Below are 25,566 nucleotides of genomic sequence, written 5' to 3' on the forward strand. Positions count from 1 at the left end.
TGGCGGTGTCCTCATGGAGTGGTTTATTACGATTCCATCTCACAAGGCAGTGTGGGTGAGCGGCCACAGCACATGAAATCCAAGCCCCTGACAGATGCCTGCCTTGGGCACATGCAAACAGCGCACATGGTCAAGCGCAAACATAGGCGACCGAGGCAACACTGGACATGGAACACAGGATGGGGGACAGGCTGGGGTGATGGGTCCCTAGAGAGAGGCTGATTCCTCCCCACCCCCAGGGGCAGGACAGGAAAAATAAGATTCGTACTTCTTGTAAAATGCCCATTTGCTGGGTACTTTCTTTCTCCTTATGTTGAAAAATAATAAAAAATAAACACACGGAAAAAAATCTCAAAAAAGGAAAGGAATAAAACTCTAAGAAGGCGAATGATGGGGCCGAGAGAAGGCCGACCACAGGAGCACTGCCTCCCGCTCCTCGGCCTCCTCTCTTCTCAGCCCCTTCAGTGGGCGCCCTAAGCCCTATAGGTGGGTCCATGAGAGAAGATGCCAGGCCTAGGTGGGGTCTCTGGGGGGCCAGAAGGGACAGGCAGGTCAGAGGCAAGAAGCCTACCAGCCCGCTGGGGCTCAGTTCAAGTTCAGGCCCAGCAAGCAGCAGGGCACCAAATCTGTATCTTCTAGGCCCCATCCCTGCAAGGCCATGGCCTAGGTGGAGGCAGAGGTCACAGGTGCAGCTCATGGGTTCTGATGTGCTCGAGCTGCTCTCGAAGCTGCAGAAAGGTGGGCCGCGTGGCAGCATCCAGGTGCCAGCAGTTCTTCATAACATCATAGACTGCGGGTGGGCAGCCATCCGGAGCGTCCATCTTATAGCCCTTTTCCACCCGAGGGACGACGTCCTTCAGGGGCTGTGTGCAGGTGGTGTATGAATTCAGAGTCTTACAGCAGAAGGGAGCCCTACCCAGAAATCCCTCTCTAAGAAGGGCCTTCAGCCCTGCCTCAGGCCCAGATCAGGGAATGGCCTGGAAGGTACTCAGGACAGACCAGAGGTACTAAGCTCCAGCCAGGGAGGCAGGTCCCATGGATGCTACTCTTGCCACCCCACCCTGGGCTTCAGCCACACACTGGCTACCAGACCCATACTCACAATTCTTGGGTAAGGCACTCGCCCGAAGGAATAGATTTCCCAGAGAAGGATTCCGAAACTCCACACATCAGACTTGGTGGAAAATTTCTGCCACGTGGATAAGAGAATCAGCATTGGACCCCAGGCAGCTCAGAAGAGGGGGTGACTCCAGGACCCTTGCTCACCTTCTCTCTCAAGGCTTCAGGAGCTGTCCACTTGACTGGCAGTTTGCCTGTGTCCTGAGTGCTGGAAGCTTCCTTAGTGAGGCCAAAGTCACTGACTTTGGCCACGTTGTCCTCAGACACCAGCACATTCCGGGCAGCCAAGTCCCGGTGCACAAAATTGTTACCCTCCAGGTACTCCATGGCTTCACAGACGTCTCTGAGGGCAGGATAGCCACATATCTCTCAGACTGGGGCTCCCATAGCAGGGCAGGGTCTCCTTCAAGTTCTTATCCCCCCACCCAGGTTGCACCACTCACAGTGAGAATTTGAGGAGACAGTCTCCGCCTAGCACCGAACGACCACGTGATCGAAGATAGTCCACCAAACTCCCCTGGGGGTAGGATAAAAAGGGATGGGAGGGAGGTGAGCAGGGAGGGACCAGAACTTGTGACACTTGTGATGTTCATATTATTCAACCCACAATCACTGGGAGGCTTATGGGTGAGAAAACTGAGGTTTGAAAAGGTCTTATTTAAAGTTGGCCAATAAACGACTGGCCAGGCCCGACAACTTCAAAGCTCAGCAGGGGCAGAGTGGAGGGGCTGTGGGACAGGCAGGTTGAGGCTGAGGAGCACCTACCTTGGCCATGTACTCTGTGACGATGTAGAGCCCACCCTTCTCCTCCACAATCACACCCAGTAGCTGGACTAGGTTGCTGTGCCGAAGCTGCCTGTGGCAGGACAGGGTGGTCAAGAGTTCAGCTTGCCCATCCCCCCCACACTCCACCCAGGCGGCCTGCTCTTATGTCCAGCCCAACTCACGTCATGACAGAGGCTTCAGCCAGGAAGGCCTGGGCTGTAGCATCATTCTTAATGCACTTGACTGCAACTTTGTTGCCTCGGTAATCCCCCAGCATCACATCTGTGGGAGAAGCAGGGGTTGTTTCCTGGACTCTTGGGGCTCCCCCACCTCATCCCCCCACCCCCACTCCCTCAACTCACCTCCAAACTCCCCCTTTCCTATTGTCTGTAGCAGCTTCAGTTCCTTCATGTTCAGGGCCCAGCCACCTGGGGACAGGGACCAGGAGGGAGGCGGTGTGTCAGGGAAGTGAACAGCTAATCTGAAGCACTTGAGATGATAGGCACAGGCTAAACTGTTTTAGATGTGGGTGTCTGGGGTTTCCAAGCCTCTAGGGTAAGGGCAGAGGGCCCGGGTGAGGGGAAGTGGGCAAGTGGGAGATCGGAGACATTGTGCACTCACTGCGGTAGAATTCATCTTGGGCCGCCACTGTGCCCTCCATGACCTTTGGTTTGATGAGGCGAGTGCAGAGTCCGTCGGCATCTGTGGTGTAGTGCTGCAGAGGTGGGGCAGGCCCTCAGAACCAGACCTACTGGGCCCCATTTCTCATTGACCCACGCACTGTTCAGGTCTGACCACCAGAGGGCAGCAGAGGCCATTCCACACAACCTTGAGCTGCTTTGTGCGGAGAGGGTTCCTCATTTCGAGAAGGGTATAATGCCTGTCCATTTCCCACATCGCCCTATCCACACTCAGCTCCTGGACTCCCAACTGCCACTACTGCTTTGGGCCTCACCAATATCTCAAGGTAGATAGCAAAACCTGCCTGCTCCCTATACCAGCCTCTACCAGGTGTACTCAGGGCCAATGTAAGCCAGAGATGAGAACGAGCTTGGAGGGAACCTATAGGTATCTGATGCCAGATATGGCCTGGCCAGAGCTGGGTGGAGCTGCTGTTGGAAGCATCAAGGACCTGTGAGTCTCAAGGATCCTGACGGCAGTGTGCAACCCAGAGGCTCTGAGTGCTGGAAGAAGTGAGTTCCGGATCACACGAGTGCTTCCCCTGCACAGATGAGGGGACCTTCACTGATCTGAACCTTTGTGTCCTTATCTATAAAATGGGGATACCACCCTATTTGTGGGCCTTTGGGGACAGAACTGAGCTCTCTCACACAGGTGGTGCTCCACACATGTGAGGAACCTCAGACTCAAAGAAGCCATCAACATGTCCAGGTCACCCTGCCAGGTGAGCTGGGTCTGGGTTTGTCCTAAGTGTCCTCAGGTAGACTCAGGCGCGAGTGTACGAGAAGGGGGCTCACCCCGGGCAGGCATGTTCCCCACTCACCTCCACCAGCTGCATGAGGTTCTCGAAGTACACCTCCTCATCAATGCTCAGCTTGCTCGCGTGATACATGATGCGGTAGTGCTCCACCTTGCCTTCACAGCTCACACACAGTGTGTAGTCCCCAGGGTAGTTGGTGCTTTCCCGCACCAGGAACAGGCCTGTCTCTGGTGGGTAGAGAAGCCGCTCCGCCTGCTCCCGTGTGATCTTGCCGTGGAACCAGCTACGGGTGGCAAGGCTGGGCGTCACCAGGGTGCTGACCCGGAAGCTTCCGCCAGCCTCCTGCACACACCTTCCCAGAACTCCCAATCTAAGGGCGTCATCTTCTTCCTGTACCCCTTTTTTCCTTCTGCATCCATTAGCTCCAGCCTCTGGCCCCATCCCTAGAACGCCCTCACCTCACAGCCCTAACTCAGGGCTGTTTTGCTCTGATGCCTTTCCAGGAGGACCACTGCCATTTCCTCTTTCCCCCAAACCAGGAGACTGCAGCCCTCCGTCCTCTTGGTACTCACGGCATAAGGCTGAGCTTGGTGCCTGCCTTCACACCCTCACGCTTCTGGACATAGTTGGCTGGGATGATGCCCTCACGGCCCACTTTGTTTTTGGCTTTGTACCAGTTGGGGTCCTGGAGAGAGAACAACACAGACACACTCTGAGGCCTGCCTCCCTCGGCCAAGCAACCAAACCCAGAAGAAACCCCTGGAGGTGATGGGACAGGCATCGTAGGTCCCAAGTACCTTGGTGACAGCCACAATGGTGAGCACATCTCCTTTGCAGAAGGGAAGGTCTTGCTCGGCAGTGCCATGGAAGTTGTACTTGGCAATACATTCTGTACCGGATGGCCAGGAGGCCTAGAGGATAAGGGACAGGTGTCGGTGCAGCCTGGGGAGCTTCTCTACCAACCTGCCCGAATGCCCCTGAGACCAAAGCATCTTAGCTAACCTCCATGAACCTGGGGAGATAACTTCTCCAGAGAGTTCTCAGCCCTTCTAGCTCAAATTCCTCTGTAGCCCTCTCTGGGGCCCTGTGCCCGACAGAGCACACTGGAATTAGTGTTACTTCACACAAAGTCCTGACTGGGATGGAGGGTTGGGCATGGTTGGAACAAGCTGCTCTTAGTACCTATTCTTTGTCTGGCCTGGGGAGGGCAAGACATGGGACCACAGCCTCACGATACCTGTATAGCCGACATCTTCTGAGATCTGGCGTCCCCGTGCTACAGGAAGGCCGGTCTGTTACTTGGTACCATTAGAGCTGCGGGAAAAGAATCAAGTTGAAGATGAGATGACCCCCACCCTGACTGTGATCATCACTTCTTCCTTAAAGGAGTGCAAGCCGTGGTCCGTGACATGTGGGTCCTGGGCTGTTCTAACCAGCCTCAGGTAGACACACACAGACCTAAGAGTCCCAGAGGGGTGCCTACCAGTCCTTACAGGCCCCACAGAATGACCAAGAAGGCCAACGAGGCCGGGAAGACTAGAGGGGAGGAAGTCCAGGGAAACTCTGAAACCGGGCAGGTGCTATGTGGTCCAGGAAAGCTTGTCCTGAGGCCTCTATACAGACAAATGTCTGTGTTTCCTTCTCAGCACACACCCAACAGAAAAGAGCCCGTGTCTACCAGGAGGGGCAGGTGCTCTCCGTGGTGTGCTTTATAGTAACTGGCAGATCAGGAACTGCCCAAGTGCTGAAAATAAAGTAGACAAGGTAGGGAGAAGTCACACAAGGCAGGCAGGGCCCTTCTGTGATCACACGGTTAGATGGCAGGCCCACCTGAGATGGGACAGGTGAGGTCTAGCCTTTACTTTATAGCTATGTATACTACGAATGGAAGAGGACTTTCAGCGTGAGTGCTGTTATATATGAGCAAGTGCATGCACACCTGCACGCACACACATATGCAGGAAGCACGGAAGCTGAGCCCTTAAGACTTCAAAAGGTAGAGGATGGGAGCCAGGGATTGACCTTAGTGAATGGTGGTTCCCTGGAATGCTCAACAAGGCTCTAGGTTCAAACTCTAGTACAAGGTATGGATCTGTACGTTTTAAATCCATGAGCAATCAAGCAAATAAATATTTGTTAGAAAAGCAGAGGGAAGAGGGTGAGGCAGAGGGATGGCTAGTTGGAGGCCAGCCTAAGCTATATGGTTAAAAACTTGTTTTAAAAGAAAATGGCCAGAAAAAATGACATAGAGAAGCTTAGGATATTAGGATATTAGCTTCTATTAGATATTAGGATATTAGCTTCTATTAGATATTAGGATATTAGCTTCTATTAGATACATGCACACAAAACACCAACACACATAAAAATGAATGAATGAATGAAGGAAGGAAGGGAGGGAGGGAGGGAGGGAGGGAGGGAGGGAGGGAGGAAGGAAGGAAGGAAGGAAGGAAGGAAGGAAGAACTGGCCTGGGTAGAAGCTGATGAAGCAAGGCTGAATCAATCTGGGCCTCTGTGACCCTCGACTTGCTGAGCCTATCCCAAGCACCCTTGTCTGTCTGCCGTATGAGAAGGGCTCCAGTGGCCCTGGCATGAACACTGTAGGGTAGCAAGGAGCTTCCCTGTGAAGCGCTATGGTTGGACTCTGAGGGGGATACGCTTGGGGAACTTCTTCAGGGAGCACACACTCCCAGAGTCCTCCAGAAGCAAGGGTAGAGAGAGCAGGGGAAAGTAACTCCTGAGCAGGACTCCTGGTTCTAATCAGACCTGAGCCCTGAACCTTGCTTTATCAACATGCCAACTCAAGAGAGAATGAACAAACCCTTTGGGCCACATATCCCCTCCCCCTGAAACGGAGCACAGTGAACCCCCTCAAGAAGACTGTGGAGGGAACGGAATGAGACTCCAGAGTTGGAAGTGCCCGGCGTGCTTCCTGTCCCCTTCAGAACAGTCTTTCTTGTACCCAGAGCAAGCAAGGTTATCAAGCCTGCTGTCTAGACAGAAGCCCAGAGAGAGCATAATAGGACCCACCCCCTCACACCCAGTATTTCCCTGTCGGAGCCAGCATGAGCATGAAAACCACCTCCTGGGCCCCATGGATACTGTGGAAGAGCTGTGAGCCTCCCTACCCTGTTTCATACAAGTGACAACCAAGGTCCAAGAGGATGCCTGAGGTCACAAAGCCTGAACTAGGGTCCCACTGCAGTTAGCTGAGTCCCAACCTTAGGGTCCTTCTGTGGAGATCCTATTAGCTCACCAGCTCTCCACAACTCCTCCTCCCTTTCCACATTCAGAACTCACTGCTGCCACCACAGGAGGGAGCGGAGGCTGGGCACAGTTAGTCACCCTTCCAGCTGTCAGTTTGCAAACACTCCTTCCTGGCCTGCAGCTGCCGTGCCACCTCCCTGCTGCCTTGATGATAATAATAAAGATAATCACAGGCCCTGTTTCTGACACTTACTCAGTGTCAGGCCTTATCCTTGGCACTTCACGGCTCGTCCAATCCTAATGACTCTGAGAAACAGAGGGGCTATTATTACCAACCCCATTTTATAGATGAGGCCCCCAAGTAAAGCCTAGAGTACCGTGAGACCTTGCCTGAGGTCACAGCAGCTCCGGTGAGATGTCCGATCCTGCTTCAGTCAGACTCCTGAGCTCCTTGGCTAGGACTCCCTGCCCACCTGGTGGCCTCTCCCTTCCATCCCTCACATACCCTCAGGGACTGCTGTCTATCAGGGCCATACAGGACAGAGAGCAGCCATGAGGGTAAGGACGTGGGGAGAGGATGGAACAAGGCAGCAGTGGTCAGGGGATGCTGCCTAGAGCAGACGGCTGCTCGGCCACCAGATCTAGGAGGATCGACCTTCCTGAGACTCAGCACCTTCTGAGACTCTGTTTCCTCATGTACACAACAGCTAGGAAAGAAGCCAGCAGCTCCCAGGGCTGCTGTGACACCTGGATCACTGCGTGCTTTACCAGACATCCCCCAACCTGTCAATCATGGTGAGGTCGCCAGGCTAGGATGGCTGAGCAAGCTGCCTTGTCTTATGGTTTCTCCAGCACAGTCTGAGGCTGATAGCAGCCAGCTTACAGAGCCTACTTATTGAAAGCCACTTCCCAACCAGCCAGGGAGCAGGCACAGAGGAAGGTCCTTTGTGGGGCCACTTGCATGACCAAGGCGCTCTAGGAAGCCAGTGCAGGGCCACTGTTCTGGGAGTAACACTGCATCCTGGCCCTATGACCTCTGGGCAGTCCGAGAGCTCCCCACATTTGCTGGCTTCAAGCACTGTGCCTGTTTCCCTTCCTCACACCTATTCTTTTTTTTTTTTTTTTTCAAACTGATAAATGACAATTTTATTTTTTTATGCATAAAGCTGGATGAAAAACCATTACTAGTTCTAGTAAAACATTTCAATCCAAAAGTATAGTAAGTGTACTTTTTAAATACCACTTTCTAAAGTACAGCTTTAAAACAGCTAACATGCTTTTTCAATTTCAGTACAATGGATCCAAGACCAGGAATACAGTTACATGCGTCAAGGCTAGATTACAAATTATCATAGTCATCATCGTCGTCATCATCATCATCTTCACGCTTTCTTTTCAGTGCATTTGCTGACTCACTGGCCATATTTTGTGATACCATATTAGTGGTAATAAGAATGTTTTTGGACCCAATTAATGATGGATTATTAGGAACAACCTGAACTGCTGGTGTCTCAGGGATGGAAGCTTTATAGCAGGGGACTGAGGAGCAGGCATCTGTACTGTAAACCTCTGCCCTGTGAGGGACATCGGAGTGCCTACTTTAGTTGACACAGACATGGCTTGCCTCACACCTATTCTTTTTTTTTTTTTTTTTTTTTTTTTTTTTTTGGAGCTGGGGACCGAACCCAGGGACTTGCGCTTCCTAGGTAAGCGCTCTACCACTGAGCTAAATCCCCAGCCTCCTCACACCTATTCTTAAGATACCTTCACTCTCCCTACTTACTTGCCCTCTCCCTTCATCAAAGGGACTTTTATGCAGCCTAGGGCACAGCCTGTTACTGTTGTACACAAGCAAAAAACAACATATAATAGGATATCCCTCTCTGTGGTGGCCAAGAGATGGGGAGAGAGCCATACTGGGCTACACAGTGATACCTTATCTTTCACCTTATCTTAAAAAAACAAAACAAAACAAAACAACCTTTAAGCCCAGGACCTGGAAGGCAGAGACTGGTGGATCTCTGAGTTCAAGGCCAACATGGTTTACAGAGAGAGTTCCGGGACAGCCAGGGCTATGAGAACCCTGTTTCAAAAAACCAAAATGAAACCAACCAACCAACCAAAGACCTGAAGAGCTAGATCAGTGGGTAAAATGTTTGCTGTGAAGACCCAAGTGAATCTGAGTGTTGAAGGCATGTTCCCGAACTCAGTGCGGGAAGGCAGGAGCAGGGATTCTAGAACTGCCTAACCTACCTATCGAGTCCCAGGTTGCAGGGAGAGACCCCATCCCTAGAACAAGGTGAACAGTTCCTGAGGAATGACACCTGAGGTTCCCTCTGGCTTTTACATGCATGTGCACACAGGCATATTCACACATGAGTGGACATGTACACACACACACACACACACACACACACACACACACACACACACACACACCCCAAACTGAAAGACCAAACTCTGCAGAGTAAAGGATCTGATGCCTGTGACGAGCAATCCAGCATCCATCCATGTGGGGACAACAGGTCAGTGAAGCAAACTGTGAAGCACATGAGGCCCTGGGCTCTGATCCCCGGGTAACACAGTGGCACTTGTGGCCAAGCCTGACAACCTGAAATGATGCACACAAGTGTGATGTACACAGGCACCCCTGCACACAAATCATAACAAAAAAGTAAGAGGTAATGTAAATGTGGCAAAATGTTAAAAACACATAAATATAGACAAAGGATCTACAAGTGTCTAACTGCTTCTTCTTCTACTACTACTACTACTACTAATTATTATTATTATTATTTCCACTTTTTGGTGATTTTTGAAACACTCAAAACCAAAAAAAGGCTAATGCAGATACAGGTGATCTATAGTGTACTATAAATTGTGGGTGGGGTTTTTGTTTTATTTTGTGGCTGCTATTGTTGGGTTTTTGTTTTTGATTTTTTTTCTTTTGTTTGAGAGAGAATATCTCTACATAGTCCTGGTTATCCTAGAACTCATTATGTAGATCAGGGTGGTCTCCAACTTACTGAAATCCTCCTGCCTCTGCCTCCTGAGTGCTGGGATTAAAGACATGTGCCACCATTCCCAGCTGTTTTGGGATTTTTGATACAGGTTCTTGTTATATAGTCCAGACTGATTTCAAATTCTGAGATCCTCAGTCTCCAGGACAAGGTTACAGGTAAGCACCACCATACCCAGGTATAAATTGTGTGGTTTAAAATCTTTTATTACATTTTATTTATTTTATATGCATGTGGATGCATGCCCCATAGTACATGTGAAAGTCAGAGGGTAACTTGTGGAAGTTGGTTCTCTCCCTCCACTGTTCACAAGTGGAGCTTCCCTAGCTCACAAGTTGTGTTTTGTAGAAACACATACACATTCCTGAGCTTACAGACACCTAGGTAGTCTTTGAGACACAGAGAAGGCTGGAGAGATGGCTCAGAAGTTAAGACCAACTGTTACTCTTGCAGAGACCCTGGGTTCCACTCTTAGCACACATATGACAGCTCCTAAATGTCTGTAACTTCACTTCCAGGGACTCCAACCCCCTGTACTGAACTCCATTCCCACTAGGCACACACATGATGCATATCCATATGCAAGCAGAACACTCATACACACAAAATAAAATAAACACCCCTTAAAAACAAATAAATAAAAGAAGTTGCCTCTGGGATGGGATCAAATTAAAGGAAAACCTTTTTATTCCATATTTCCTTTTTTTTAAAAAAAATTATTTATTTTATGCATGCGAGTACACTGTTGCTCTCTTCACACACACCAGAAGAGGGCATCGGATCTCATTACAGATGGTTGTGAGCCACCATGTGGTTGCTGGGATTTGAACTCAGGACTTCTGGAAGAGCAGCCAGTGCTCTTAACCACTGAGTCATCTCTGCAGCTTATTCTACATTTCCTGTTTTGCTATATATATATTGAGACTCGTGTAGTCCAGGCTAACCTCTAACTCTCTATGTAGCCAAGGATGGCTTTAAATTACTGAATCCGCTGTCTGCCACCACACCCAGTTTATTTAGTGCTGGGGACTGAACCCAGGACTTCAGGCAGCCCCAACACTGCCAACTGAGCTATATCCTCAGTCTTGGTTTTATTTTAAAGTTACAAACATCTGTATTACCTTCCCCTTAAAAATAAGCTTGAAAATACACCACTTTTGAAAGCCACTTCCACCAGGAATCTTTCCTTGGTTCTCCAGCTGGCTGGCCCTGGCTCCATGGTCTCTCATATCACAGTGCTCTATCAGAGGACCTTGCTAGTGGCCTATGGTTGAGGTAGAAACGAAGCTCTGTGTAGGTGGAAGAGGGGAGCTAATCTGACTCATGTCTGCCAGTATGGGCTGGGCTGAGAGCTGCTACTCAGCAATGAGGGAGGAATGAATGAATGAATGAATGAATGAATGAATGAATGAATGAGAAAGGAAAGGAAAAGCCTGTCTGCTTACAGCACACTAGGTCCTGTAACCAATATGACTATATTTAACCCCAGAGGGTCAGCAGCTGCTATCTACCCCCACAGGGCTGGAGAACAGGGGCTTGGGATTGTGGCAGGACCAACATTTCTGTCTGACTTCCTGCCCTAAACTCTGCTCCCAGCAGCCCTTGTGCTGGGGTCCCGGGAACAGGCTGGGCATTGTGCCCAAGTGCTGAGGTCAGTGGCTGCAGCCTCAGGCGGGCCTTTCTTGGGAGCCTAAGCTGTCCAGGAGGGGACCTAAGTGTGGGGGGATAGGGGCCCAGACACTCCCAGGCTGCCCTCTTGTTGCCCCGGAGGCAGCTGCAGACCCCAGAACCAAGCACGTGCAGAGGCTAGAGTAAGTCAAAAGACTCTAGCCCTGCCCCCTCGCCAAAACTCCACTGCTTAATGGGGCGTGGGAGCTTTCAGAAACTGTTTACACGCAGCTAAAAATACCCACTGAAAAGGGAAGTGTACCAGAGACCTGGGGGGACTGGCTCTATGGCCCACAGAGACTCTGGTCCTGCTATAGGACCCAGCTGCACTGTCTGCAGGGACACACACAGAGACACAAAGACACACACACACACACACACACACACACAAAGGGGGGGGCGGTGAGAGAGAGGGGGGGGAGGGAGAGAGGGGGGCAAAACCACTTGTAGCAACAGGAAGGTCTTCTGCTCTCACTCTGCTGGTGTTTCTGTACGTCAGTGGTCAAGTTGGGCAGGAGGAGGAAGGCCCATGAGACTCTTGTCATAGAGATCTAAGAACCTGATTCAGCCTCTCCTCTGTGACCAGCCTGTTGAGGTACTGAGGATTCTGACAAAATACACTCCAAGCTCCTGTCTTCCTCAGTGCAGAATGGTCCATCAGCTAGGTGTACCAGTGCCTCAAAAACCTGAGGCTTTGAGTGTAACTCAGTGGTCAAGCATGTGTATAGCATGCTCCCTCCACTGCCTTGTGCTCCCCGCCAGTGCCTTAACAACAGAGTAGAGGCAGAGTTACCCATCAGCTTGCAGGAAAGAGGCGAGGGAAGCTAGAAAGACAGGAAAAGGGGCACCTAGAACAGGCCAGGGTTAAGACTTATATAGAATTACTGAAGGATTCGATCAAGGCAGCCAAAGAAAGTTTCCTACATGTCCTACAAGGGCAGACAGGGGCAAAGGTGAAGCTGCAGTCTTGGGCACACCCCCCTCACAGGGCAGAGCACCTGAGGAGGGCAGCCAGCCAGCAGCAGAGCTGGTTTGGTGGCTACAGTCAGCCCCACCCCTGGTCCTGCAGAAGGGCTCTCAGGCTGATGGCACTGTCACCCAGCCACCACACACTGAACAGAAGGGCTGGGGGGGGGGGGGTGTTCTCACTAACCCAGCAGTTCACACAGGCCCTCAGCACCCCGAATGTACAAACACCACAGAAGGTCTGAAAGCACAGAACTGTGGAACACTCAGAGCTCTGGGCAAGAGGGGATAGAAAGATGGCTGGCTTGGCTTCTGGGGCATGCTGCCCTGTTCCCATCCGCAGGCTCCCTCAGCCATCAGCACCCCTGACTTAAGAGGAGGACTGAGTTTAATGACTGAAAAATGTTAAGAGAACCAAATTATGGCAACTCACTGGGGCTCAGCGAGACCGGAAATCCTGTCTGAAAGTTTAGGAGCAGTAGGGGTGAGTTAAGAGGAGGCTAACGGGGAGCCTCCTCCCCAGGGTACACTGTGGCTTGAGGCTGCCACTCCTGGCCCAGAAAGGTTTCTAATTACCACTCAGGAGCCTAATTACTTACATGCACTGGGCCTCTGGGCCTCCAGGTCTCCCCAGGGTCCTACCCCAGGCCCCTGCCCCCCACCCCTTAGTTTAAGGGCCAGGTCTTTGCATTTTCTTTTGCCTGTATTTACATACAGCTTCCTCTCTAACCTCTAACAACCCTTTAAAGTCATGCAGTGTCTCTGTTTCACAACCCGCACCCTCAAAGTCTCCTAGCCATGTTACAAGAGGGGAAACTGAGGCCCAGAGAATAAGAGAATGGTCTAGAACTCTGGGTGGCAGATTTCTGGTCTTCAGCACTTGAGACAGAGGCTGGTGAATCTTTGTGATCTGAAACAAGAATGGTCTACAAAGTGAGACCCTGCCTCAGAAAAACAAAAGCAGTCAAGGAACCAACACAACAGGTATAGCAGAGTACACAGTTCAGAATGCTAAGCTACGGACACTGCGCTGGGGACCAAGACCTAGGAGAAGGGGGTACCCCAACACTAGCAAGATCAACAGAAGAGGAAAGCAGATAGCCAACAGCCTGCTGCTCTAACATAGTTCAAGGCTCTGTATCAGCTGCTTAAGCCTCCCCTCCCACCACAAGTCCTGGCCATCACCTCGGGTACCCATTGGCTTCCAAGTGCTTGAACAGGGGCTTAAGCTTACTTATGCAGGGACCTGGGTAAGCAGACTTCCCCAAGTTTTCCTTGGCAGGATTACATGATATCCTGAAATAATAGAACAGGGATGCTAGGGGCAACTGACTACTCACAAGTCCCTCTCGTTCTAGCAAGCTGAGGTACACCTGTGCTCTCTCTCCTGACCGTCTGCGTATCTGGCCTGTGCACAGACAGATCAGAATATCGTTCAGAGTCTCATAGAAGAGCTCAGAGAAGGCAGCAGCCTCCAAGAAGACACAATCACTGAACAAAAACCTGAGGCTCTCTGGCTCTTTGGATACTTTTCACAAACCCTACTCTCCCTCCAAGAAGTCCTCCAGGCTGTCCTAGCCCATGCAGATTCTAGCAGTTTTGCAGGAGGGGGAACCATAGGCTTATGCTGCCAGGCTTCCCTGAGTCCAGCCTCCTCTGTGGCCAGTAATGGAGCTCGTCCACCCTCCTGTCCTTTTTCCTGTAGTGTGCACATTACAGGCTGCAATGCCCTGAGGCTGGGTGAGGACCAGGTGCCAGGCTGGGCTGGGCTGGGCTGAAGAGCAGCAGCCAGGATGTACGGGTCGGATGACACCCAGGTTTCGTCCGCCCACAAGCCTTCCAACCGTGCAGAACCCAGGGCAGCCGGGGAGCGCCCAGCAGCAGCTCTCTTCTGCTAGTCTGCAGACCGCGGAAGAAAGGCGGAGGGAAGCTGCGGTCGGTCGGAGGGTGTGCACTAGTGTGCTGGAAGAAGCTGTCCTTCTCACAGAACCAGGAAGAGAGAGCAGGCAAAACAGGGTAGGCGGAGCTGTGTGGGGCCTCCAGCCCTGGGGCCTCCACTGGGGAGCTCCCGGCTAGTCGAGGGCAAGTCAATTCAAATTCACTCAATGAGCCTCAGTTTCCTCGTGGGAAAAATGGGATTCTCTCCTCATCCTGCACCCCATTCGTGCACTCTGCAACCAATGGGTGTAGCTGGATGCAATATGCCCAATAAGAGAGCATCCCCCAGTTCTCGGAGCACTCCTGACGATGGAGATTAGGACTCAGCCACCCAAGCCCAGTCTTTCCCTGTTCACTTCTTCTCTCAGCCATGCAGGGAGCACACACTCTTCCTTCTCCGGCTCTTTATTTTTAGGCCTGAATTTGACTTTAATCATTACTTAGCGGATTCTATTTCAAGCCCTTGGATGAAGGGACCCAGAAAGGAGGAGGGAGGCAGTGCTCCCTGCTGGGTTTAGGGAGCAGCCTGCTCCTCCACCCATCCTGTCCCTATCCAAGGGCGGGGGAAACTGAGAAACACCCAAAGGCCAGCATCTTGGATAAGACCCAACCCTGTGACCTCATCCCACTGAAGCTAGGGGGACAGGAGGGTAGTAGTAATGCCTACTTTCATGCCACTAGTACGAGAGAGAGAGAGAGAGAGAGAGAGAGAGAGACAGAGACAGAGACAGAGACAGACAGACAGACAGACAGACAGACAGAATGTATGTGTCAAAGTTTGTTAGTCAGGGTCCCCAAATACAAGCCCAAGAGACTTCGGCACTGAAAGGGTCACATCAGTACTCCTCACCTAGGTTAGTTCTGCGCCACCCTAGTCAATTAGGACTACAGTCTTTTGGACCCAGGGTGTGCCAAGCAGAGACTGGTTTCCTCCCAATGCCCATGTCACAAAGAGACACAGCCAGGTTAGATCTGCAAAGGAGAACACTAACTCATAAGCCTAGTTTCTAACTCTCAGGTGCAAGGTTCCCCTCCATAATCTAATCTTTCCCTTCCTTGGTCACTGGAGAAAACTGAGGCTGGCCTGACTAACTCTGGCTCAGCCTATGGAAACCTCTATTTTCCACTGGAACGTGAAGCCTAGGACAGCCATACAGAATCTGGGAGGCAAGGGGACTCGTCAGGCTGGGAACGGTGGTTTACACACACCTGTAATCTTGATGCTCTGGAGACTGAAACAGGAGGATCTCAGGTTCAAGGCCCTGTGGTGAGAACGTGTGTGTGTGTGTGTGTGTGTGTGTGTGTGTGTTGGAAAGCAACAACAGTAGTTAGCTATTCTCAACTCCAAGACTGTGAGGGGGAATGGGTGGGGTTAGGCCTTGGACAGCAACTAGCAGCCTATCTTCTTAAAGCCAGCCCCATGCCCTGAGGCAGCCTATCACAAGGTGATGGGAAGGGAGTGGGGCACCAGTAGACAGACACAGCAGCCTAGAATACAAGGTCAAAGGTTTTCAGAGGGGCTGGGACACCTTACCAAAGATGGGTGAGAGGTCATTCATTCTGGGGCCCGTGGCTCAGGGATCTTTCTCCCATTCTAAGGCAGCCACACTAGCCACTGTCCCATGTTCTCTCCAGTTTCTTAGTAGGTTGGTTAGTTCAGTGTCCTCTGAGGTATAAGAATCACTGTCCTGTTAGCTATGCTCAGGGGACAGGGGCATGGCTGGGCCTGGGATCCACATACTTAGCTGCTAAACTGCCTGCTCTCTACTAGCTGCTTGTAGGGTGTGTAGTAACAGCCCACAACACTGACAGATGGAAGCCGGGCACACTCTGGGAGAGGGCTTGGTGACGAAGCAGCAGCAGAGCTCCTGGAAACACCCTGAAGCTCTGTAGAGGCAGTTACCATGACAGGTAGCTCAAGAAATGCCCAGCGACACAGTAGTAAGTGGGAAAAGAGTCGAGGCACACACATTTAAATGCTAACAGCAACAAACAAAGAAGATCAGGAAAACAGGGCTCTAACGTGCTGACGGTCCCTGCCTGGCAATTAGTGGGTACTGTGTCTTGTTTTCTAAAATTTCTGGGGTTTGTTTTCTTTCTTCTTTTTTAAAGATGGAGTCTTAGTCTGGAGCGGCTTTGAATTTGGAATCGCTCCTGTCTCGGCCTCCCTAGGGCTAGGATTACAGGTGCATGCCAACACATACGGACCTCATTGCTCTCCAAACAGTAAGATCAATACACACAGTTTCATGTGAATTCACAACAACTTTCCTAGGGCCCATCAGCTCTGGCCCAGGTCCTCAGGACTTTTCTGCTATGGAGCACCCATTCCCATCTGGAACACTCCCTCAGACATGAGAGGGTATCTCTCTACCTTCCTTCCCAGACTCAACTTCCTTCCCATCTCTGTTCTTTGATGGCTATGTGTCAAGGCTTTGAAATTCTTCAAAAGATGGACCTGGGTGGTCCTACCATTCCAAGGGGATCCAGGAGGATTATTGGGGAGGTTGAGTCACACTCTGGGTCTCTGGCTTCCATCCCTACCTGTACTAGCATGAAGGAAGCTAGAATCCGCTCCTTTACCAACACTTGCTGTAGGCTACTCCGTGGGGACTGGCCCCTGAAGAGCAGTGACCTGTAGCTGGGAAGGTATCTCTGCTTTCCTGGTCTCTTCCTTATTCCCATCCCAACACAGAAAGACTAGCCCCTTCTGATAGGGGAAAGTTAGTTCATCAAATGAGACTCACAGCCTCAAACATGTGCTAGCCCGAATGAAGCTACGTTCTAAAAGGCCTCTGGTCTCGGGCCACACCCTTGCAGCTAAGTTGGTAAGAAGCACCCAGCCATGTCAGGCCTACCACAAACCCTGAGGCTGGACAGAAGTTCGGGTTGGGCATGAGGCGGTGTGAGTATAGACGCCCCCCTCCCCCAACCTCCAGTGCCCAAGGGCAAGGGCCTGAGCAGGACAAAGCAGCCTGTGGCTCCAAGGGGGCCTAGGCAGAGTTCAGCATCCTGAAGGGATCTGGAAGATCCTGCTGCACTGCCAACCTCACTGCCTCTGGCCTGTTCCTGTTGTGACCATTATTACCAAGACACCACGGCATCCAGGATACAGGGAGGCAGAAACAAGCTCCAAGTGTCCACATTCCCCTGATACTTTCAGGCCAAGGCTGTCTCCCTCTCTGCCTACGCGACCCTATTCAGGTTCTGTTTGAGCCCTTTGGGAAACGGGGAAGGCAGGGTAGGACTAACTACCAGGCCCAGAACCAGGCTTCTGCACAGCACAGCACAGCACACCACAGATGGCCCACAGCAGTAGAACCCAGTCCAGATCCCAAGGGGAAGTCTTATAAGCAATACATCGAATGTCTTAGCCCCTAAGAAGACAGACAACACTAGAGCCGGAAGCCCTTTCCCTCTTCTCTAGTCCTCTGCAGGGGAACACGTGCTCACCCCACAAGGTCCCTCTTGGGTCAGGCTGGAGACAGCCAGTGTCCCTGGTAGGTACAGAGTGGGTCTGGTTCCCCTCCACCTACAGCCATCCTTCTCTGTACAAGTGGGAATGACAGCCAGCCAGCCTCTCTCCTCCAAGGGCCTGGAATATGACCTGCCCCTTGGGCCTCAGTTCCCCGCTGTACAAAATGATCAAAAAAAGCCCCTACTTAAACTCCAAAAATCCAGTGACTGGACACACCCCTTCCAAATAACTGGTCTGGGTCCTGAGAAGCCTGGGAAAACCGACTGATGAGGATGCTGGGGGAGGGGGAGGGGTAGAGTACTAATGCCCAGTGTCACCTCTATGCAGACTGGAAACCCTGCCCAGTTTCTCCACCCGAGGGTCAGAGGTCCCTTGCTTTAAGCCTGGTCCTCTGAAAGGCCAAGGGTGACAGGCTCAGTTCAAGGACCCAGGCTTCTATCAGGGATAAAGGGAGGTGGCATGGCCCTGGGCTGCTTAGAGTCAGTAGAACCTCAGTGCAGGACTGAAGAAGAGTTCAGAACCAAGCAAGCTAGGGTACCTTCAGGGAAGCCCTGAACAGGAAAGGGCAAACTCCCAGGAGTCCGGCCCATACTGCTTCTCTTCCTCCGGGGTCCAGCCACTTCCCACTCTGCTCTCCACACGGGAGTTGGGGGGTGGGAAGGTAGGACTCAGCTGACCTAAGCCGAGTCTCTTGTGGTGCAGGATAGTATCTCCCTCGTGGCTCCTTCCCAGTAGTGTTCTGACAGTGATTCCCGGGAGAATTCGAACCCGTTTGGGGGGTGGGGGGGATGGGTGTGGGCGCGGCGGCGGTGGCTATAGAGGCGGGACGAGCGACCTCCTCCCTTCTAGGGGGCATTCGGACACCCACCTCCTTCGGGGCTACCCAACACTTACCTCTCTGGGGGCACTGCGGTCCAGGCCTCCTCACCGCGGGCGGCATCAGTGGCCTACAGGACAGTCCATGCGGCCAAGGGGCAGGGGAGGGGCGCAGGGGTCCCCAGGGGGTGCGGTACAAAGAGGTGTATGGATGCGAAAAGAGAGGGAGGAAGGACCGCCAGACAGGCAGGGGGACTGCCGCGCAGCCCCAGGCGGGGAGGGAAGAAAGGCGGGGGAAGGGGGCGGGAGGGAGTCCGGGGGGAGGAAACAATGTAGCCGGCGCGGCCCCGGCAGAGTTCCGCTTCCGAACGCGGCCACCGAGGTTCGGTTTGGGGACGTCGCGCCGGCCGCCGGGGGCCGCCCCGGGCGTTCGATCACGGTCTGCGGGGCTTGTCTGAGCCCCACACCCAGGAGGCTGGGCGGCCAGAGGCTGGCCAGGAGGGAGGGACCGCTGGCCGGGGGACGGCCCCGACGGCGGCGCGGCCGGGGCTGACCCTGCTCGGACCCCACCCCGGTGGGAACCCCCGGAGCAGGGCGCGGGGTGGCGCGGGAGCGCAAGGAAGGTAGCAGGCTCGGCGGTGGTGGCCAACCTCAGCTCGCCCGGGCTCCGATGGGAGGAAGCTCGCAGGCCTAGTGAGAGGAAGCGCGGCCCGGATCCTCCGCCCGCTGAGGCGCGCCTGCGCGAGGGGGCCTGCCCGGCGCGCAGCGGGGCGTGGGTCGGCGCCCTCTGCTGGACCTTGAAGGAAATGCGGGGGGTGTGTCCGCGCCTATGCCCTGCCCCCACAGGCTGGCCTTCGCGAAGCCTCCCGAAGGTCCTTTCAGAGGGCCACCAGCGTGCTAGAAAGAGCCAACCTCTCAAACTTCTCTAGGCGAAGCTTCCTTGCTAGAATGGAGGCTAGGCCTAGACTTTTGAGTGACAGTAAGCATGCATTTACACCGCCCCTGCTTTCTCTGTAGTCTACCTTCTTCTTCTTCTTCTTCTTCTTCTTCTTCTTCTTCTTCTTCTTCTTCTTCTTCTTCTTCTTCTTCTTCTTCTTCTTCTTCTTCCTCTTCCTCTTCCTCTTCCTCTTCCTCTTCCTCTTCTTCTCCCTTCTCCTCCTTCTTTGTAGTTTTTTTGTTTGTTTTCTTTTGTTTTTCCAAGACAGGGCCTCACTGTGTAGCCCTGGAACTCACTCTGTAGACCAGGCTGGCTTCAAACTCATAGAAATCTGCCTGCTTCTTCCTCCCAAGTGCTAGGATTAAGGGTGTGCATCACCACCGGCCAACAGGAGTCCACTTCTTAAAACTTCTATTTCTGGGGTTGGGGATTTAGCTCAGTGGTAGAGCGCTTGCCTAGCAAGCACAAGGCCCTGGGTTCGGTCCCCAGCTCCGAAAAAAAGAAAAGAAAAAAACAAAAAACTTCTATTTCTGTCAAGTTCTTGTTAGGGGTTGGCGCAGAAAGATTGTCACAAAGAACAAATTGGTAAAAAAATGAAAAATTGTACCAGGTCCACAGGAACCAGGAAAGAAAGGTATGTGGGTTGGTTTCCTAGAGCTGGGAAAACACAGGGAGCAGTGAGACTTGACTTACACTGTGGGTAGGGGAGAATAGTGAGAGATGCTGTCCTATAAGCTACAGGGGCAAAAGAACCAGAGAGCCTCTTGGAACTCTCTTGGACTTTATTTTCAGCTTAGCAGCAATAAGGAAGTTGTCATTGACTGTGTAGCGTTGGACAAGTTACCTAATCTCTGTCTGTCCTACTGCACTGTGGTTTGGTAAAATGAGCAAAAGTAATACCACCAACTTGGTAAGGTTTTGTGGAGAGGAAATGAGTTAATAGGTTTGAGGTGCTTGGTGTGCAGTGGCACGCGGTGAGTCCTCAATTAAACACGGGCTGTTATTACGGGCCATCGTTAACGAGGATCCAGGATCCTCCCTGAGCAGTTTGCTCTTAGCTACAGGAGCAAGCAGTGCTCAGGCGTGAGAGGGGCACAGTGACTAAGAGAGAAACCAGGAAGTCCACTGCAGGTGCTAGGTGTAGGAGCCCTTTCTAAGGACCAGGACTGAAAGAAGCAACCAGTTTAGGAGGGGGACCTTCAGACGGGAGAAGAGAAGCCGCGGGCAGAGACTTGGAATGTAATATAAAGGTATAACGGAGGGGCAGAAGCGGGCCGGAGAGGGTTCTGTGAGAGACGGGGTTACAGAGCGCAAATAACTTAAAAAAATGTTAGAACAGGAGCTGGATGTGCTCAACCCCCACCCTCAGAGTACAGGCTGGCCCTCTGACCAGCATGCCTCGTACCAGTTTGCTTACAAGGAACCGCTTCTTTAGGGATACCTTTGGTGAAGGCATCTAGTAGATCTCAGTGACACAGAGGGGGAAAAAAAAAAACAACAAAAACCAAAAAACCAACCCAACCCAGATATTTGGGGATAGAATCTCAAGGTTAAATCTCAAGAGCTATGTGACTTTGAACTAGTTACCTAAGGTCTCTGAACTGTTTCCTCTTCCGTGAGATTAGGCTAAGAGCATGCCTCTTTCATGAGAGATGGTGCAGATTCAGCAAGATAAGAGGCCTGGGGTGACAGGGTGTGTGTGTATGTGTGCGCGCGCGCGTGTGAGTATGTGAGTGAGTTCGTGTGCGTGTCTCTGTGTGTGTGTGTGTGTGTGTGTGTGTGTGTGTGTGTGTGTCAGGCTTCACTTTCTTTCCTTTGAGGTCAAGATGGAATGATAATACAGCCCCAGTTGGGGGCTGCTGCTGCTGCTGCTCAGCCTGAAGGAAAGGGCTTCAGCAGCCTGCAAAGCCTTCTGGGAGGGAGAGACTGCCATCTCCTCCACTCCATCTGATAAAAGGTGGTGAGGAGGCTGAGGGGACTTGGGAGGCGGAGTACCTGAGTAAATATCTAATTTTTTGCTCCAGTTTTACCACCAACACGTCTTCTGTTACATTCCCCACAGACACTATCCCCCTTAGTGTGCTGGAGCCCAGAATGTGAACTTTGGAATCAAATAAACCTGTGTTTGAATTCTGGCTCCACCTCTTCTCAGCAAAGTGAGAGAGAGAGAAAAAAAAATAACTTTTTGAATTCCAGGCATTGGGAATTAAAGCCTGAATTGGATAGTGTAAGGACCAGCTAAGATTCAAGTTCACCATTCACGAACTCATTCCCTCTCAAAAAATATGGAACCTCGCTGAGACCTGCATGCCGGAGATGAGTGGGACACCATGGTTCTTGGCCCAAACAGAACAGAGAAAACCAGTCTGATCAGCCACAGTTTACGAAGGCTCTGAACATCCAGTGGACAGATCCAAAATGTCAGCTTCTGGACTCACGAAAGGGCCATTCAAGAATGCAGCTTCGACAGAGAACCCCTGGGTGGGGGGAATGCAACTTAGGCTAAGCTGGGCCTGAGTTGCCTGTAATATATGAATGTGTCGGGACAGCATTTGAGACGGACACTCGCAGGCTGGGCTTCTGGTCCTTGGATATAGGAAGAGGAGAGTAATGAGGGGGGAGGGGCAGGATGGCCAAGGGCTCCGGTACACTGAAACACTCAGTGGCTGAAGAACAGTCAGAAGGCCAAGATGGTGAGCTAGAAGGCCATGAAGAGGAGGGGTGGGGGAATGAAAACAGGTGCCAGCGACACATTCTGGTTTGGGGTTACATTTCATGAATAATCCGGAGCCTTTGAGCAAGGGTCTGACATCATCAGAGTAGAGGTCATCTAACCTTTACCCAATGAAATGGCTCAGCTGATTAAAAGCACTTACTTCCAAAGCCCAAAATCATGGATTTGATTCCTGGACCCCACAACAGAAGGAGAGAACAGACTCCTTTGACCTCCACAGACACACCATATAATGGGTAAACACACACACACACACACACACACACACACACACACACACACCTTTTTAAAAGTCCAGTGAAGGGGGTGTGTGTGCATCATTAATTAAGGTTCAGGATATAGCTTAGTAGGTAGAGCGGCAGCTTGGCAGAGTCCCATCTTCAGACAGCAGAAAGTGGACACAGTGGTCCATACCTGGCATCCCAGAATTGGGATGTTCAGGCAGAAAGATAAGAAATTCAGGTTCGGGGCTGGAGAGATGGCTCAATGGTTAAGAGTACTGACTGCTCTTCCAGAGGTCCTGAGTTCAATTCCCAGCAACCACATGGTGGCTCACAACCATCTGTAATGGGATCTGATGCCCTCTTCTGGTGTGTTTGAAGACAGCAACGGTGTACTTATATATAATAAATAAACATTTAAAAAAAAGAAAAAGAAATTCAAGCTCGTCCTTGAATGAGTAGAAACTCTGTGTCCAGTTTAGGCTCCATGAGACCTTAACTCAAAACCAAACCAAACCCAAAGCCCAGCAAAGAAGCATAGGGTGGTCCACACAGTGAGGAGGCCTCGGGTCCTCCAGAAACAAGGGGTCTGCAGAAGCAGTGCCTGGGGACAGCTTTCCCTGAGAGGAATGTGTAAGTAGCAAGGCTTCAGGATCCTCTGGTGTCGCCCAGCTCCTAGGAGATGGTGGGGTTCTCTTGAGAGAGAACTCAGCAAGTAGGGGCTGGGGGCAGACAGAGATGAGAAAACACCGAAGAGTGCGACTTTGGTTGAGCCAAATCTGAGTTGCTGCTAAGATATATCAAGTCAGGATTTAAGATTTGTGTGTGCAGGCCAGGCCACTCACTCTTTGGTGATGGGGCTACTCCAGGAGAATGCAGAAAAGAGGAAGGCTAGAGAAGGGCTGGGTGAGGGGAAGGGAAGGGCAGGGTGATGGAGCTGAAGGCTTATGGCAACATTTGGGAAAAGGGACCAGATGGCCCAGCTGCAGGCAGAGCCGGGTGGGGGTCCAGAGCTCTAGCACTTTTGACTGGGGTCTGTTCCCATGGTTTCCTGGCAGGGAAGGGCCTCTGCTCCTTCTCTTAATCTCTCCCCCTCCCCCAGCGTTTACGTTCAGAGATGATAGTTTAGAGAAGCTGGTGTGAAGTAGCTTGAAACTCAGCCACTCTGGGCGTCCCCCAGGGCAGAAAACAGGAAGCCAAGATTAAAGACAGATTTCCAGCAAAGTCTCTTACTTCCGGCAGGGCAGGTGCCCCTGCACAGCATAAGACCGGCTGGGGTACGTCTGAGCAGACTGCAGAGCAGAGGGGCTGGGCTGACCTCCCTTGCGGTGAGAACGGCAGGCACCTGCCTCTACAGTTTTGTTCCTTGGACTTCACCTGACATCTCGCCAGCAAGGCCTGTGGCAGTCAGCCTCATGTATAGCCTACTGAAAACAGGACAGGGGATACAGCATTGGAGCTCCTGGGAGGTAGAGGGACACAAGAGGAAGGACATGGGCTCCAGGATCCCTCAGTCTTGCTGTGAACCCTACCTCTCTGCTCTGGGATCTCGCTAAGGAAGACAAGTTAGGCTAAAAGGCAGGAACGGTGGAACAAAGGTGGGCAGGCAGCAAGACCAGGCCGGTACTCCAGGCCCCAAGCATGCAGGAAAGGGCAGAATCCAGGAGAAGGCCAAGTGGCCACAGTGGCTTGCTTCTGTCCTGTCGATGCCTGGGTCTGCTTGGCTGATGTTCTCAGCTGTCAAAGGAGCCAGGACCCAGAGGGCCAAGGTGGGTCTCCCAGTGACTGCCTCCATTTACGGGAGAGCACATTTCCTAGGAACTCCAAGTAAGGGGCTGCACTTCTCGCTCAGATGCCAGGCTTCTGGCCTCCAGGTGACCCTTCCCACACTGTGATGCAGAGTGCCCTAGCTCCTACCTCCCAATACTGCCACTGGGAGGAAGGCCTACAGGCTGGGTATGTTTGACATGAGAATCAAGGGCCTAAGAGACCTTACTTTTGACTTTGAATTAGTCTTTCTACTCTGGGCCTCTGTTTCCCCACCTGCGTATCTGAGGACTAGTTGAGGCTTTGTAGTTATGACTCCTCATTCACAAGTGGAGGCTGCGAGTTCCCTGCAGCATCTCTCCCTGGAGAACAAGGGGCCTCTCATTTTATTTGTTTTGCATCATTATCTGTCAGATACCTTATCAGCGATGATGATGGTCCCTATTTGTTTATGTATTTTGAGGCAGGCTCTTATGCATGTCAGATCGGTCTCGAATGCTGTGTTATTGGGGATAGAGAGCTTTGACTTTCTGATCTTCCTACCCCCACCTCCCAAGGGCCTGGATTACAGGTATGGGTCACTCACTGTGCCCAGTGTGCTCTGGGAATCATACCCAGGGCTTTCCGCATGTGAGGCAAGTACTGTGTCAACCGAGTCACATCCCCATGCCAGCACGTTGGTTTTTACGGGTGAGCCTCCTGCTGCCACATTATTACCAGCCCCATTTTGCAGAAAAGGAAACTGAAGAGAGATGAACTCAGCTGGTCATCAGATCTCTTGTAGAGAGGAAGGACCCAGGGTGACGTTCTTGAAGTTCTATTTTTTAACAACTTCCTAGTTGCAGTGCTGACTTTTTCCCCTGCCTGGCTATGTGACCTTTCGATCTAAGTTTCTGCAAAATAGGGGATGGAAGCCAGGCTCTCTTTTGCATGCTAGCCATGTGCTCTGCTTCTGAGCCATACCCCTTGGCCAACACCAACCCTTAAGAAATTATTACATCTATCCATTTATTTTTAGAGGTGGGAGGGGAGGCATTTGAGTGAATAACTCTTGACAGTTGGTTCTTTCCTTCTACCTTGTGTGTCCAGGGATAGGATTCAAGTAAGAAGGCTTGGCAGCAAGCACCTTTGCCCTCCAAGCCCTCTTGGTGGCCCAACTCTGAGCCTTTCTCAGCCTTACAGACCTATTTCTAAAGACGTGAGAAGAGCTGCCCAGAGAAGTCTGGTGGAGTGTGGCTTAGCCCGGTGTTTTGGCACTCACTGGCAGTTAGATGAATTTTTTTTTTCTCTCTCTCTCTTCTGGAACAGCTTTGTAGTCTGGCTGTCCCCTGCAGTCCTCTCTGGGATCTGCTGGCCTCTGCTGGGTGGGGCCATGGCTTTTGTTGTTGAGGCCACAGAGCCATAATAGCTGAGGAGTTGAGAAAGCCTCATTCATCCAGCCTCCAAATACCCCGGCAGTTAGGCAGTTAGTATACTCTCTCCACAGCAT

The 25,566-nt window shown here is 51.8% G+C and overlaps 1 protein-coding gene and 1 long non-coding RNA gene across 4 annotated transcripts in view; one reads left to right on the forward strand and one right to left on the reverse strand.

Annotated features, from left to right (window-relative positions):
• Csk (C-terminal Src kinase) overlaps positions 1–25,566 on the reverse strand; it is a 25,912-nt gene continuing 346 nt past the window's right edge. Inside the window, 13 exon segments of one of the 3 annotated variants that reach the window (NM_001030039.2) lie at positions 1–863; positions 1,103–1,189; positions 1,267–1,462; positions 1,563–1,636; positions 1,885–1,975; positions 2,067–2,166; positions 2,247–2,312; positions 2,506–2,599; positions 3,389–3,608; positions 3,898–4,010; positions 4,123–4,236; positions 4,563–4,639; positions 18,497–19,113. In NM_001030039.2, coding sequence (NP_001025210.1) covers positions 681–863; positions 1,103–1,189; positions 1,267–1,462; positions 1,563–1,636; positions 1,885–1,975; positions 2,067–2,166; positions 2,247–2,312; positions 2,506–2,599; positions 3,389–3,608; positions 3,898–4,010; positions 4,123–4,236; positions 4,563–4,577 — 1,353 coding nt within the window. In that variant the 5' untranslated portion in view covers positions 4,578–4,639; positions 18,497–19,113 and the 3' untranslated portion in view covers positions 1–680. 3 annotated transcript variants of the gene reach the window in all.
• The window catches only part of LOC148004155 (uncharacterized), a 22,379-nt gene continuing 20,341 nt past the window's right edge, over positions 23,529–25,566 (forward strand). The window contains exon 1 of the long non-coding RNA XR_015627727.1: positions 23,529–24,079. This is a non-coding gene — a long non-coding RNA (uncharacterized LOC148004155). The remainder of the gene's footprint in view (positions 24,080–25,566) is intronic.

This window comes from Rattus norvegicus, chromosome 8 (genome assembly GCF_021556685.1).
Source record: "Rattus norvegicus strain SHRSP/BbbUtx chromosome 8, alternate assembly SHRSP_T2T, whole genome shotgun sequence".
Lineage (NCBI taxonomy): Eukaryota > Metazoa > Chordata > Mammalia > Rodentia > Muridae > Rattus > Rattus norvegicus.